Source organism: Mycteria americana, unplaced genomic scaffold (assembly GCF_035582795.1).
Source record: "Mycteria americana isolate JAX WOST 10 ecotype Jacksonville Zoo and Gardens unplaced genomic scaffold, USCA_MyAme_1.0 Scaffold_39, whole genome shotgun sequence".
NCBI lineage: Eukaryota > Metazoa > Chordata > Aves > Ciconiiformes > Ciconiidae > Mycteria > Mycteria americana.
Window position 1 is genome coordinate 1,159,154 of NW_027445626.1, and position 14,773 is coordinate 1,173,926.

Below are 14,773 nucleotides of genomic sequence, written 5' to 3' on the forward strand. Positions count from 1 at the left end.
GAGCCCCCAGTGGAGCAGGTTCATCTTGAAGGACTGCAGCCTGTAGTAGGGACCCCATGGGAAAAGTGTTAGAAGGAAGGAGCAGCAGGCAGGAAGTGTTCTGGACTGACCACAACCCCCATTCCCCATGGCCTAGCGCTGCTCAGAGGGGAGGAGGTAGAAGAGTTGGGAATAAAGGAGTGAAGCTGAGCTGGGGAAAAAAGGGTGGGGAGGAGGCCTTCCATGGGGAAGGAGATAAGGTCTTCCAACAGCCCCACACTTCTTCCACCCTCAGCCGTTGCAGTTACAAGTGCCTGGCCGGCCCACCTGCTTTGCCACTGTCACATTTGGACTGAAGTCCCACACAGATTTTGGCATGCCTAGTGTAAGCTGGCCTCCACCCAAATCTGGAGCCCACCTGGCCATGGAGGCAGGGAGAGGACAGGTCCCTCTGCCCAGGGCCAGGAACAGCTCTTCCCTGAGACCCTCCCCAAGGAATGCTCCTCATGTGTGTCAGCCTGTGGCCTGGCAGGGATGGAATTGGGACAAGGGCTGCTGGGGCAGGGCTGAAGTACCGCAGCTGGCAGAGCATTAGACTGAACATCTAAAGGTCCTTGGTTCAACCCTGGGCTGATACAGTGGTATCCTTGCTCAGTTTTTTGCAGAGCCTGCCTGCTTCTTCCAGCCTACCCTGTCCTCCTTGCTCCTTCTCCTCTTGCCAGAGCACTGCCCCTGCACTGTATCTGCAGATCTGCAGGTTAGAAGGAGCCTTCCTCTTGCTACAAAAGTCCCCAGCCTTCCCCTCAACAGGACTCTCCATTCAGTGCTTCTTTGGGGTGCTCTCCATCTGTCCCTCCTTCCATGCTCCACAGCAATTGGCACCTTTCCTTTGTGGGGTCTCTGCAAAGACCTTGTCTCTCTCCTCCTTGTCATTCTTGATGGTGCACAGACTGCTCCCATCCTCACACACATCGTGCACCTGGACCACAGCTTGCAGACCAGAGCATACTGCCCATGGGGGAGGCCACTGTCCCCCCAGTCCCAAGGAGAGGCACTCCCTGAGCTGAGGCCTGAATGGCAGCACCCTCCCTCCAGAGGTCTGTCACAGCGAGACCTCTGATGTGCCAAGGACAGCTGGCAAAGCCGTGCCCAAATAGACTCACCCACCAGACTGCACTGGCTAGACCAGCTGCAGCCCCTCACAGCCATCAGTCCCTGCACAGAGGAAGAAAGACCTGCTCATGAGCTCCAACAAGCTGCTGGGCTCCCCTCTTGCAACCTCTTGCTGCTACAGAGCCCTGCTCGCCCCTCAGGAACACAGTGACAGCTGTGACCCAGCACATCTCCCTCTGTCTCCAGCCTCAGCCTCTCCCCAGTCAGGGCAAGGAATGGCACATACTGGACTACAGTCGCACAGCAACGTGCATGTTCTAACCCTGTGCAGTTCTGCTGCATAGTAGCTGGCTCCTTAGGGATGCACGTGCAGAAAAGTTCGGCTTTTGTTGTGACTGAGCGCATGTGAGAGGTGGTGAGAGGGAGAGACTGTGTTTCCAAGCACAGTTACTGTCTTGTCAGCTTTGAGCACGAGCTTGAACATGCTTGGCCGCAGAGGTAGTGCCTGCAGGATAATCACTGCTCCAGAAGAGTCCTTCTAGGCCTTTGTTGAGCAAGAACGGGAGAGTCATTGCTGAGGATGGGTTTTGGGGTCATGTGTTCAAAGCAGAAGATGTGAGCAGTCCATCCCCTTAACTCCACTCAACCACTCCAGAAATTCACAGGCACTGTGGTCTGCTTTTGATTCCCCCAAACCCTCTCTGCCAGGCAGGGGCTCAGCAGAGAAAAAATCTATGGTATGGAATTGGGCAACACAATTGTCAAAGCTGTGCCACCATGAGGACACCATCCCTGCATGTGGTCAAAGCATCAGCCTTTGAGTTACCAGCTGAACACACTCACCCACCCTGCCACAGAGACCCCAGCCAGGGCTGTCCCAGGGCACTGCTTTGCTGCCAGGACAGTCATCAGTGCTGAAGGAATGGGAAGGTCCCTGAGCCCAACCCACATGCCCAGCCCCATGGAGATGGAAGCCTGCTCTTCAAGTCACCTCCAGGGATGCTGGGGAACAGAGGGCTGCAGGGGGAGGCCTGGAGCCTGGAGGAGCGGGTATAAGATTTCTGCCACCACGTCCCCTCCACAGCATGTCCTGGGATGCCACCGGAGCCTGCGGGCACTTCACCCCAGGCAGGGCATTTCCCTCACCCTGTTGCACTGCTCCTGCTGTGGAGTTGGGGACAGATGTGGCACAGAGGGGTGTTGCCCTGGGTGGCAGAGGAGGCTCAGGGGAAGGGGTTTTCTCCTCTCCATCGACCCATCCCGCAGTGGGCCAGAGCGTGGGAGCAGCACCTGCAGCAAGAGCCTCCTTCTGCCCCATTGCCCTGCAGAGGCGTTGAGGGTCCCTGGGCACACAGGGGACAACAGGACAGTGCTCATCAAGGACACAACACGGGAGGAGAGTGTCTCTCCTGCTGGCAGGTGTCAAGGGGATGTAGCTCAGTGGCAGAGTGCCTGCTTCGCATGTGGGAGGTCCTGGGTTCAATCCCCAGCATCTCCAGGGGTGCTTTTGCCCTGACTCCCCAGCCTCAGGCAGGTGCGGGCTGGAGCCCATGGAACAGCCCCTGGAGACTGGCGTCCTGGCAGAGCATGAGGAGAGGGAATCTCAGCCCGTGTGTCCCAGAAAGTGGCTCTGCACCCTGTGCTGGGGCAGTGGGGAGCAGAGCTGCATCCTCACCATTGCGGGAGATAATCCGTGGGCCATGATCCCGCCTGGGGATGGCTGGGGTGTTTTGGGGTGAGCAGCAGGATTATTCCCCAGGGACCATGGGCTCTCGCAGCCCCACAGCCTGACCCCAAGCCTGCTGTCCCTGAGATGTGCCCCTTGCCTACCACTGTGTCATCGTTCTCTGCTCCCCCTCATCAGCCTCAGGGAGGTGACCCAACACCTGGGCAGGCCCAGCTCTGGGTCAAAGCCCTCAGAGACTTTTAATAAGAACCAATATGGACGCACAGTGTAAAAGCGGGAATAAAAATAGAGGAAACTGCAGGCGGTTTCTGCTGCCCGTGGTAAAGGGAGATGTTTCCCTGGTGCTCACAGCTCTCCCAGCTGCACAGAGCTCTCCTCCCTCCTGGCTGCACCCAGCTGCACAGCAGGGATGGGCTCTCCTGGCCTGGGGCTCAGGGACTGTTGTGCACCAAGCTGCGGTGTCACAGCCTTTGTGTCCTCATGGGGATGTGCCACAGACACCTCTTCAGCATCATCATAGCCCATGCTACCCAGGGACAGGGACAAGGTGTCTCCTTCAGCTCCAGGGACCCCAGCACTTCTCCGGGAGCGCAGGCTGCCCCCTGCAAGCAGCAAGGCAGGACAGTGCAGTTGGCCCATGGGGTCTGTACATCACCTTCCTCCCTGCTCCTCACCACATTTGGCTCCTTCTCCCACCCACAGTCCCTCCAAGGAAAACTCCCGCAGCAGGTTCCCTCTCCCCAGGAGGTTTGGGTGTCAGGACCATAGCGACAGGGGTGGCACCAGGGATGGCACCCCAGGAACCAGCAGCGCTATCTTTCCCTCTCACCTCCGAGTGCATCCCTGGAGCCTGCTCCCTCCTCTGGCACCCTGGGCATTTCCCAAGCTCCCTGCTCAGGAGCAGCACCCTCCCCAAAGTCAGGAACCTCCTTGACATCATCATAGCCATCTGCTGGGTCGCCTCCAGGCACAACAAGAACATCTGAAAGGAGAGGGGAGGTGCTGACAGTGAGAAGATATGTCCTGCAGAGCAGAGGACAGGACGATGCACATGGAAACACAGGGTTGAGACTCTGGTGTTGGCAGCACCACAGGAGACCCCCATGTCCTCCCCATCTCTGATGGTGACACTCCGTGACACCTCTGTCCATCACATGTCTACAGGGAGACCAACACCTTCCTGTCTCCATTACCTGGTGCTGATCTCAGACCATCCTCCTCCTCGGTGTCCCCAGGGTAGGGCTGCAGCTGGCTCAGGGACTCCTCTGCATAGGAGCCTGGAGAGATGCACAGCAGGTGGTATGGAGTGAGCCCCACTGACCTGTCTCATGGTCAGCGCTGCTGGGGAAGGGGGACCCAAAGAGCTGGGGCTGCATGAGGAGGAGGGTGGGGAATTTAACCAGCTCCCCCAGGACAAACACTGTCTCAAAGGTGCTCCCAGAGCTGCCCTAGGACAGCCCTTTCCCTCACTCCTCAGGTGTCACATGGGGTGCAGGGGCAGGAAGAGGGGGGCTGTGCAGCTGGGACGGGCAAAGATGGTGGGGAGAAAGCTCGTCTCCTGGACCCACACCCTGGATGCTCCCCCACAGACAACACGGCCCCAGCGCTGCAGGGACCACAGTGTGGGGGCTTCAAGGGATCACCTCTGGGTTGGGCACAGGGGAAAGGGTCCTGCTGATGTGCATCCAGGGAGGACCCACACCCACCTGAGCGACCAAACCTCGCCTGCTTCTCCCACACTGGGCTGTAACCGATCTCCTCGTACACGGCCTCGGGAAAGAGCTCCTGAGCTCTCCTGGAGCCTGGGGACAGAGGCAGGGCTGGCCCAGGGAGAGGCAGAGGGGTGATGGGATCCCACTGTGCTCCCCAGACCTGTTGCTTGGGCCAGCCCAGGACTGGTCTGACAGCACAGACCCACTGCACTGTCCAGGCATGGCTGCAACACCCCCAGTGAGGGCAACGTTGCTGTGGAGATCATCTGGGGCAGCATCACCCTCGCATCATCCTTTCAGAGACAGCGCTCATGGTCCTCTGGCCCCTGGGACATGCACCCCTTGTCTGACCCTGCAGCAGCTCCCATGTTTCCTCTCCACCTGGAGCTGCTCCCTATCTGCCCCATGGCTGTACAGCAGGGCCCGTGCCCTGCCATGGGGTGGGCAGGGCTGGGCAGAGGGACAGGCTGAGGGTCTCACACCACGGAGATGGACCCTACTGCCCCACACGCCTCCTGTCATCTCTGTTGCCCCAGAGCCCCTTCCAGCACTACCCAGAGCACTGCCAGCCTTGGCCGTCCCCAGTCTGCCATTTCTCTCCTTGCCCCAGTGCTAGCCCCCTATGCCTCTGGGCTCTCTCTAACCCTTGCTGCTGGTGCCCCATGGCCAGGCAGTCAATGGGGCGGTGCATGGAACAGGTGGCAGCACACAGTCTCATCCCCTCCAGCTCTGCCTGTGCCCCTCACTGACACCCCACAGCCCTTGCAGGAGGCATCTCCCCCTGGGACTGCTGTGGAAGGACCCACCTCTGCGTCCTGCCCTGGCCCTTAGCACTTGCCCAGCCAGGAGGGCCAGGAGCAGGCAGAGGAGGGCCCCCAGGATGATGCAGATAATGACGGGCACAGAGATTCTCCCACTGTTGGTCAAACGGCCCCAAGTGGGACCTGTATGGGCAAGAACATGGAAGGGGCAGCACCAGGCGTGGGAGAGGAGGGGGCAGCACCAGCCCTGACTCCCATCACACAAGGCAGCAGGGGGTAGAGGGTCCCAGGGGGGACTGATGGGCAAGCTTCCACCCTGCTGAATACATTCCAACCCTCCCCAACTCCACCACCACCACCCCAGTGCCTCCTCCTGGGAGTTTCACAGCTCAGCAAGGAGCCCCTTCCATCCAGCTGTGGGTCACAGCCTGGCCCCAGGGATACCCAGCCTCAGGCAAGAGGACCAGTTACCTGCTCGGGTTGGGGATGCTGCTGTCCTGGGTGGAGCTGCAGAGGAGGAAAAGGAGAGCTGGCTGAGAGGGTGGGTGTGCAGGTATCGGGGAGCCTCCTTCCCAACAGACCGCTTGTGTGTCTGTAGATGTCCGTCACACATCCCAGCCAAATTGCCCCTGCAGTAGTGCTAGAAAGCGAGGCCTGGATAGGGCCCAGGGCCTCTGCTCTGGGTGGCAGGCAGCCCAACTGGGATAGGCAGCCCAGGGAATAGCCCTGGGGCTGGAGAGCCCCATGGGTAGTGCCCAGAGGACACCCAGTTCCACCGAGGCTGCTCCCTGCCTGGCACCAGGCTCCTGCACTCTGCAGGAACGCTCTTGCTCTTGGGAGGTCAGGGGCCATGCCAGGACCAAGGGGGCAAAACACCTTCCCCAGCTCCCTGCCAATACTCCAGCAAGGGGTCCCAGCCCTGCCGCTCACCTGAGCAGCGCACGGCAGCGTCTTCCTTATGCCGGCAAGCACCGCCATCCCCGGGCCGGGCCCAGCAGTCCTGCAGGGATGGCTCTGTCCCCCGGCACTCCACCTGCTCCAGCCAGATGGGGCCTTGCCCCATCCCAAATGCAGCCTCATTCAGGGCAGACACCGCAGGACCACAGCCCAGCTGCCTGCACGCCACCTCGGCATCCCGCATGTCCCAGGAGTCGTCGCACACCGTCCCCCACGAGCCACGGTGCCACACCTCCACTCTGCCCGAGCACCCGTCCTCGCCTCCCACGGCACGAATCTTCTCCCTGTCTGGAGAAGGCAAAGACCTCCCATGGCACTGAGACAGCAGGCAGAGCCCTGCCACACAAGAAGGGTACACAGAGGAGCAGCTCAATACCTGTGCAGCTCGTGGAGTTGGGGCATGGGGCCAATGGCTCCAGGGACATTTCTGGGCGTTCCCCTGAAGAAAGAAACACTGAAGTGAAGGAGCTGCTGCGTGGCATGGTGCAGAAGAGAGAAAGGCTGAGCTCTGCTTGTGCCTCCCTGTACCATCTTGGTCATGGCAGCAACTGAAGCCCGGTCATTCAGGGGACACGCGCAGGACTGGGGGGACCCTGATTGCTCAGCCCCTAAAGTTCCCTAGTTCACAGAGCAGCAGTACTGTGTCTGTGGAGGGGAGGCTCTTCTGAAGCCTGGCTGATCCCTTCTGAGACCTCCCCTGGAGATGCATCTGCCTCCCCCAGGTGCTGCTGGCAACCTGGGTGACAACTGCTGCTGGACTTGTGTGGCTTTGGTCACGTTTGTGCCACCAGCAGCAGAAGGGTCTGACATGGAAAAGAAAATCCCCTCCAAGCTCTTTCTCTGCATTTGGCTGTGCATAGGCGGGAGCAGGAGGTGGGGTGACACTGTGCCCGAGTGGCTCAGAGTTACCATCGCAGGTGATGTGGATCTCGTCTCGCAGGTCTTCACATGACTGTGGATCCCAGGGAGTGGAGGGACACTGCCAGAAGGAGCTGGTTTTCTCCCCACACTGCACATTATCCAGCCACGCAGGGCCAGACACCTGGCCATAGGGCAGGCGTCTTTCCAGGGATCCTCCGTCCCCACAGCCCAGCTCCTTGCATGCCAGCGACACCGTGCTGAGAGTCATCGAGTTGGAGCAAATGGTCCCCCACGTCCCGTTGTAGAAAACCTGCAGGCGCCCAGAGCAGCCATTGCTGTTCTGCAGCCTGAGGGCCAGGAACTCTGGGAGGAAAGGCAGGAAGGGGGAAGAGGCTGGTGTGGGGCTGTGGGAGCCAGGACACCTCTGCACTCCCCAGGCCCTCAGCCAGGCAGGGGCAGGGCCAGCACGTGCCCCTTGCACCCGGGGGCAGAGAGAAGTCCCTGATGCACAGACACCCCTGCCCTTCCCGCTAACACTCGGGGATGGCTGAGCTCCCCAGGGACCCCCAGAGGGACTGAGGGTACCCGTGCATGGGTGTCCACAGGCTCATGCCGGGGCTCAGTGGCAGCCAGGGACAGCCTTGGCCATGCCTGGCCCTCCCCACGTCCTGGCATCCCCGGCAGCAGTCTCCCACCACAGCTGCCAGCACAGACCTGAGCAGATGACTCCCGCATCCTCTTTGTGCCCGCAGTCGTGCTGCCCCCAGGGCCTGGCAGGGCAGTCCCAGAGAGCAGCTTCGTCCCCAGAGCAGGTCACGCCATCCAGCCAGATCTGCCCAGAGCCTTCCCCAAACCGAGCAGAGCTGGCCGCCTCCACCGCCCCTCCACAGCCCAGCTGGTGGCAAACGACAGCAGCATCAGCCAGGTCCCAGTCGTCATCGCAGATGGTCCCCCAGCTGCCCTGGTAGTAGATCTCCACTCTCCCGGCGCAGCGCCCAGACCCGTTCACCAGACGGACCCGCCGGCTCCCTGCAGTGGGGAGAAACCCCAGTGGCTGCCAGGGGCTGGTTGCCCACCCATCATCTGGGGGGCCCATGCAGTGCCGCTCACCCCAGCAAATGACTCCCACGTCCTCTGCAACCCCTTCCGCCAGTGCACTCTCGGGCAGGGAGGTGTTGCAGAGGGTCAGCTTGGTCTCATTCCCTGTGCACCGGACCCCTCGCAGCCCTACGGGGCCCGTCCCTCGCTCAGGCTTTGGGGGGTTGTAGGCTGCCTCTGCCTGTCCGCACTGCAGCTGCCGGCACACCACGTTGGCCTCCTGCACGTCCCACTGGTCATCCAGGACTCTGCCCCACGTCCCGCGCTGCAAGATCTCCACTCGCCCGTCGCACCGGCTCCCTCCACCCACCAGCCGCAGGGATGAAAAGCCGGCTGAGCCTGGGGAGAGCAGAGATGCCACAGCCATCGGCAGCACTGGGGAGCATGGCACCCTTCAGGGAGGAGGGCAAGGGGGAATTTTCCAACCAAACAGGACAAGTCTGAGCCTTGTGCTGACAAGAGGAGAGGGCAAAGCCCGTGCCTGCTCTCCAGCTCACACCCAGCTCTGCTGCTGCTGGGGGCACCCAGGCAGCTCCTGCCTGGGTGATGGGATGAGGGTCTGCAGGGCTCTCCGTGGGGATGGCATGCGGTTGTCTGCAGCCAGAGGGATGGAGCAGAGCCCCGCAGCCCTGTCCTGGGCTCATCCCACAGGAGAAAAACACAGGAGCCCAGGCCTGGCAGTGGCGCAGGGGCCCAAGACGCTGCCCTGAGGGCAGGTGCCTGCCTCCATCCAGTCCTCAGCTCTCCCACAGCAGAGCGGTCAGCCTGAGCAGGCAAAGCCCTCCAGAAGGCTTCTGTGGATGCAAGGCTTTCTCCAGGGAGAAATTCAGCCTGGTACTGCCATGGGCCCCCTGCTTTGGGTGGCCATGTCACACACAAGGGGCAAAGGGATTCAATGCAGCATTTTCCCAGCACTCACCTGAGCAAATGACAGCAGCATTGTTCCCAAGGGAGCATGGTGAGGCCCCCAGGGTAATCACTGGGCACTGTCCCAGGTGGACTTCAGTCCCGTCACAGTGGAACGAGTCTCTCCAGACTGGTCCGAGTCCTCTCCCAAAATGCCCTCCTCCAGGAAGGGACTCGGCAAACCCGCAGTTGAGTTGACGACAGAGAACATGGGCATCCGAGAGATCCCAGCGGGAGGCACAGAGGGTCCCCCAGGTCCCCAGCACCTGGACCTCCACCCTCCCCGCACACGCCGTGCTTCCGTTCACCAGCCTGAAGCCTGTGTACTCTGGGGAGAGAGGAGGAGGACTGAGGGTGGACTGGTGCTCTTGTACCCTCAGAAGCTGGCGGAGAGGCCAGAGGCACAGCATGCCTTTCTTCTCCCTCTGCACTATTTTCATGCTGCAGACAACCCATCAGCCCTCCTGTCCTCAAGCCCCGCCCAGCACGGTCCTTGCTCTCTTCCCCGACCCCCACCACATCCCCGGTGTTCAACACCCCACCCTGGGTCCTTACGTGTGCAGGTGACAGCAGCGCTGTTCATGTGGGTGCAGGGCTGGTCCCTGCGGGACCCCCTGGGGCAGGAGTTCAGGAGGGATTCATTCCCCACACACTGCAGCTCTCCATCCCACATGGGACCCACCCCTTCTCCAAAGCGAGCTGCCCCAGCGACAGGCAGGGCCACCCCACACTGCAGCTCCCTGCAGACCACGTCAGCAGCTTTGGGACCAAAGTGGGAGTCACAGACAGTTTTCCACTGGTCCCCATCATGGATCTCCACACGTCCTGAGCAGTGGCTCTTCCCTTCTACCAGCCGGACAAAGCCTGGGAAAAACAAAACCACTGAGAGCTCTCTGGCAGTTAAATGCCCACGTTCCCACGTCACCTCCAAGCAAGCCATGGCCAAATGGCCCCTTGCACATCCCAGAGCAAGCTGTTGGGGGAGTGTTGGTGACACAAAGACATCCAGGCCCCCCTGCACCCCTTCTCTACACCATCACAGCACTCAAGGGTATGTGTCTATTGCAGACCCACAGCAGAGCCTGCAGACCATGTTGGCAAATTTGGGATCAAAGTGTGAGTGGCAGACAGTTTTCCAAGCGTCCCCGTCATGGAACACTGTACATCCTTAGTAGGGCTATTCCCTCTGACCAGCCAGACAGATTCTGGAGCAAACACAGACCCCTGAGAGTTCTGTCAACCCTCTGGCAGTCCCCTGATCATGTCCCATCTGATCTCCACAGTGGTCAAAGGCAAAAAGCCCCATGACCATACCAGCTGCTCTCAGGGGGTACTGATGGCACAAAAACATTGTTCCCCCCCCGCTGCTCCTCAGACACCAGCACAGCCCTTGTGGGCTTGCTTCTATCCCAAACTCACAGCCACAGGAATCTCTCAGACAAACTGCTGCTACCCCAGAGACCTTGGGCTACCCAACGCTGGTCCCTGGGAACTGCAGCACCCAGAGAACTTGCAGTCCAGGGAAATGGTCCCAGGTGCTGTTGGCTGCTGCAGGCTGCTCTGCCCCACCAAGCTCAGGGCCCAGCGTGAGGAACTCCTTGGTGCCACCCGAAATGCACCCTGTTCCAGGGGGGTCTTGGGCCGTTGGGGTGCTGCTGGTAGATGAGACATGTCACAGGGCAAAGGTACAGTTAGGCTGTACCTGTGGTCAGTGTCTATGCCAGCCTCCCGCTCTGGCACCTGCCGGGAAAGAGGTCCTCAGGCATGACCAGAGTGCACTGCTGGGCACGCATGTCCATGGCCAACAGCTGGGCAGAGGGCGGTGAGTGGACAGAAGAGCAACCCTGGGTTTACACGGGGTCTCAGTGCAAGGGCAGGTACAGAGGAGAGCCAGTAAAGTGCTGGAAAACCCAAAAGCGCAAGGCAGCCAGAGGCTGGGACAGACATGAGAGGCTGGGCAGCGAGGCAGCACTCCTGGACGGGCTTTTGTCCCCCTGGACACGCTCTTGTGGGGTGACCCTGGGGAAGGAATGAGGTGCCACGTGCCAGCCTGTTCCTCTGCCCAAGCCCAGCACTCCTCCTCTCCAAGCAGTACCTTTGCTTATGCCAAGGGACCCTTGCCTGCCAGGGGCACAACCCAAAATTCCTCATCCATCTCATGCCCTTCCCCGAGGCTGTGGGTGGCTGCATGAGTCACTCTTGGTGCCTCTGGCATGGGGGACCTGGCCCTGACTGCTGCCAGAATGGTCCTGGGTGAAAGGGAGGAGAAAGATGGGAACCAACAGACACATCAGGGCAGGGCAGAGGGATTCATCTGAGCCACCTTGGGGGCCAGGCAGTGTAGGGGCACCCAGGGGCAGGTTCTCACTGTGCTTTCCCCAGGGACCGAGGACACCAGCAATGACAGTCCCAGCTCGGCAGTTCAACCAGCCACACCGGGCCCTGCTCTGGCGTTAGCCTGTTGCTCCCTGAGGCCACAACCAGGTCCCTTGCCCTGTCCCAGACCCAAAGTTGGAAACCAGGCTGTCCCCTTACCTGAACACATCACTCCAGCGTCCTCAGCATGACCACAGTTATGTTCACCCCATCCTCTGTGTGGGCAGTCAGACAGGGCAGACTCGGTGCCATTACAGCCAACATTATCAAGCCAAATGGGGCCAGATCCTGGCCCAAAGCCTCCATGCTGAGGAGCACCAATAGCAGACCCACAGTCCAGCTGCTTACAAACCACTGCAGCATCCTGCATGTCCCAGTAGTCACCACACACAGTCCCCCACTGGCCCTGTTGTTTCACCTCCACTCTCCCAGCACAGTGGTTGTCGCCGTCCACCAGCCTCACGTCCACAGCCCCTTCAAACACTGACACAGGACCAGTCAGGACAGTGCCGAGCTCCAGCACTGTGCGTTTGGGGGAACCCCTGCTTGGGTGGAGTCTGAGGTGCCAGGGTGGGAGCCCACTGCCCTCCAGGCTGTCCCCAGGGCAGTGCAGGGCTCCCTTCTATCCCCACGGACTGTACAAGGCTGGGGATGCCCAGTTCTAACCCTGCTGGGTCATTTGGGGCCCCACAGACTTTGGCACTTCCTTCCACCCCAATGGCCCCCTGCAAACTGACCCCCAGCTCATACACACCCAGGGCACCCACTCCTCCCCAGCCAGCACCCTGAGAAGAGACCTGCCCCCACCACGGCTCCCCCAAGCACACACTGCTGCTTCTGCCCAGGTCCTGAGCTCCCCTGGACCACAGCCTGCCCTGGGCATCTCCCAGCTCATCCTCCACCCTCACGACTTTCTGTGTCCCCTGTGGTGAAAGAGGATGATGCCAGTGAGCCCTCCCAACCCATGCCCCCTCCTTGTCCTCGGGCATCAGCCCAGCCCTGCCCTTCTCTAGGATGCCCCAGGAAGGTCACCTCTCTGCCAGCCTGTGGGAACAGGTACCCCAGTTCCCTTGTCTCCACAGGCACAACCTGCCCCCCCTCAGGCTGGAGCTCACCCAGTGTTCAACACCCACCCTGAGTCCTTACGTGTGCAGGTGACAGCAGCGCTGTTCATGTAGGTGCAGTGCTGGTCCTTGTGGGACCCCCTGGGGCAGGAGATGAGGAGGGATTCATTCCCCACACACTGCAGCTCTCCATCCCACATTGGACCCACCCCATCTCCAAAGTGAGCTGCCCCAGCGACAGGCAGGGCCACCCCACACTGCAGCTCCCTGCAGACCACGTCAGCAGCTTTGGGACCAAAGTGTGAGTCACAGACAGTTTTCCACTGGTCCCCATCATGGATCTCCACAAGTCCTGAGCATCGGCTCGTCCCTTCTACCAGCCGGACAAACCCTGGAACAAACAAAGTAACTGGTGTTCCCAGAATCCTCTGACAGATACATGACCACATCCTGCATCACCTCCAAGCAAGCCATGACCAAACCACCCACTGAACATCCCAGAGGAAGCTCTTGAAGGACTCTTGGTGACACAAACACACCCGGCCCCCCTGCACCCCTTCTCTACACCATCACAGCACTCAAGGGGATGTGTCTGTTGCAGCACCAGGCACTGCTCAGACAATCTGCTGCTGCACAAGGAGCCCTGTGCTGCCCGGTGTGTTCCCACCAGCACTGCAGTGGTGTGCGCAGTTCGGGTCCAGGAGAACTGGCCCAGATGATAATGACTGCTGCAGCCTGCTCAGCCCCTGCAGAGCTTGCGACCAGGCAGGACCATCACCTTCATGCAGCCAGAAATGCACCCTGCTCCCAGGGCTGTTCTGGGGTGTTGGGAGGTTGCTGTTAGGGGGAGATGTCACAGAGAGCAGAAATGCTGCAGCTGTTACCATGGCTGGTGCCTGTCCAGCCCTCTCCGATGCCTGCTCGGAGGGGGTGTCCTCAGCCAGGCACACAGGGCTCTGTCCAGAGGTGCACAGGTCCCAAGCCAATGTCCAGGCAGAGGGACAGGAGACCTGCATGTCCCCCTGGGCTCATGCTGGCTCAAAGGATAACAGCAGGCACAGACGAGAGTCAGAAAGTGCTGCCAAAGCCTCTGTTTCATGGGGCAGTGTGGGGAACCATGGGCAGGCAGGAGAGGCTGGGCAGCAGGTCAGCACTGCCTGCATGGGCCTGTGTCCCCGTAGGGATGTCACAGCCCCAGGGACGTCCCAGTACCAGCCTGTGCATGCAGTGATGCAGAAGGGAGAAGCCAGAGTCAAGCAGCGGCCAAGGTCCCAAGCCTTGCAGGAGCTGGCTGGACCACACAGCCGAGCCCTGGGGACAGGCAGTGAAAGGGCTGTGTGCCACCCTGCTCCTCTCCCAGGGCCCAGCACTCATGCTCTCTGAAAAGCCCTTTTGATTCACTTGAGGTACTCATGCCTGTGAAGGGCAATGACCCAGGGGACCAGCCATCTCATGCCCTTCCTCCAAGGTGTGCAGTGCCAAGCAAGTCCCCCTGGTTTCTCCAGCACAGGGACCCTGAGCGTTGTTGTCTGGGAACTGGCAGACTGGCTGGAGACCAGTGGGGATCAGGGGACACCCCAGGGCATGGATGGAGGATTCATCTGCAGCCCAAGACACTGACTGAAGAGGGGCTGAGACACTGCGGCAGGGTTAGTTCAGCCTGGGCTAGGCTCCCTCTGGGCTTTTCCCAGGCACTGAGAACACCAGCAATGACAGTCCCAGCTCAGCAGTGTGACCGACCACATTGGGCAGTGCTGTAGTGCCCACTTGTTGCTCCCTGAGGACACATGCAAGGTGTCTTCCCCCGTCACAACCCCAGAGGTGGGGAACAGGCTGTCCCCTTACCTGAACACATCACTCCAGCATCACGAGCATGACTGCAGCTATGTTCACCCCATGCTCTGTGTGGGCAGTCAGACAGGGCAGACTCGGTGCCATTGCAGCTAACGTTATCCATCCAAATGGGGCCTGATCCTGGCCCAAAGTATCCATACTGAGGAGATCCAACAGCAGACCCACAGTCCAGCTGCTTACAAACCACTGCTGCATCATTCAAGCTCCAATAGTCACCACACACGGTCCCCCACTGGCCCTGTTGTTTCACCTCCACTCTCCCAGCACAGTCGTTGTCGCCATTCACCAGCCTCACCTCTGCTGCCCCTGCAAACACCAACATGGCACCGGTCAGAAGAGCTCCAAGCAGCAGCACTGCAGGTCTGGGGGAACCCCCTGCCCAGGCCATGTCAGAGGTGCCAGGGT

General features: G+C 60.5%; 2 protein-coding genes and 1 non-coding gene across 3 annotated transcripts in view; 1 reads left to right on the plus strand and 2 right to left on the minus strand.

Moving 5' to 3' along the window:
• Window positions 1–1,550: 1,550 nt before the first annotated feature.
• On the minus strand, window positions 1,551–12,988 carry LOC142403599 (scavenger receptor cysteine-rich type 1 protein M130-like). The gene is made up of 6 exons (XM_075489840.1): window positions 12,905–12,988; window positions 10,815–10,918; window positions 10,644–10,729; window positions 7,785–8,099; window positions 7,119–7,433; window positions 1,551–1,636 (listed from the first exon to the last, which is right to left on the minus strand). The coding sequence occupies exons 1-6, from the start codon at window positions 12,986–12,988 to the stop codon at window positions 1,551–1,553; spliced, it is 990 nt and encodes a 329-aa protein (XP_075345955.1).
• TRNAA-CGC (transfer RNA alanine (anticodon CGC)) lies at window positions 2,519–2,590 on the plus strand. The gene has a single exon. It is a non-coding gene; the product is annotated as a tRNA-Ala (tRNA).
• A 140-nt stretch (window positions 12,989–13,128) lies between the features above and the next one.
• The window catches only part of LOC142403600 (scavenger receptor cysteine-rich type 1 protein M130-like), a 96,797-nt gene continuing 95,152 nt past the window's right edge, over window positions 13,129–14,773 (minus strand). The window contains exons 6-7 of the mRNA XM_075489843.1: window positions 14,360–14,674; window positions 13,129–13,220 (exon numbers count right to left, since the gene is read on the minus strand). Of these exons, the coding sequence (XP_075345958.1) occupies window positions 13,129–13,220; window positions 14,360–14,674 (407 nt within the window). The remainder of the gene's footprint in view (window positions 13,221–14,359; window positions 14,675–14,773) is intronic.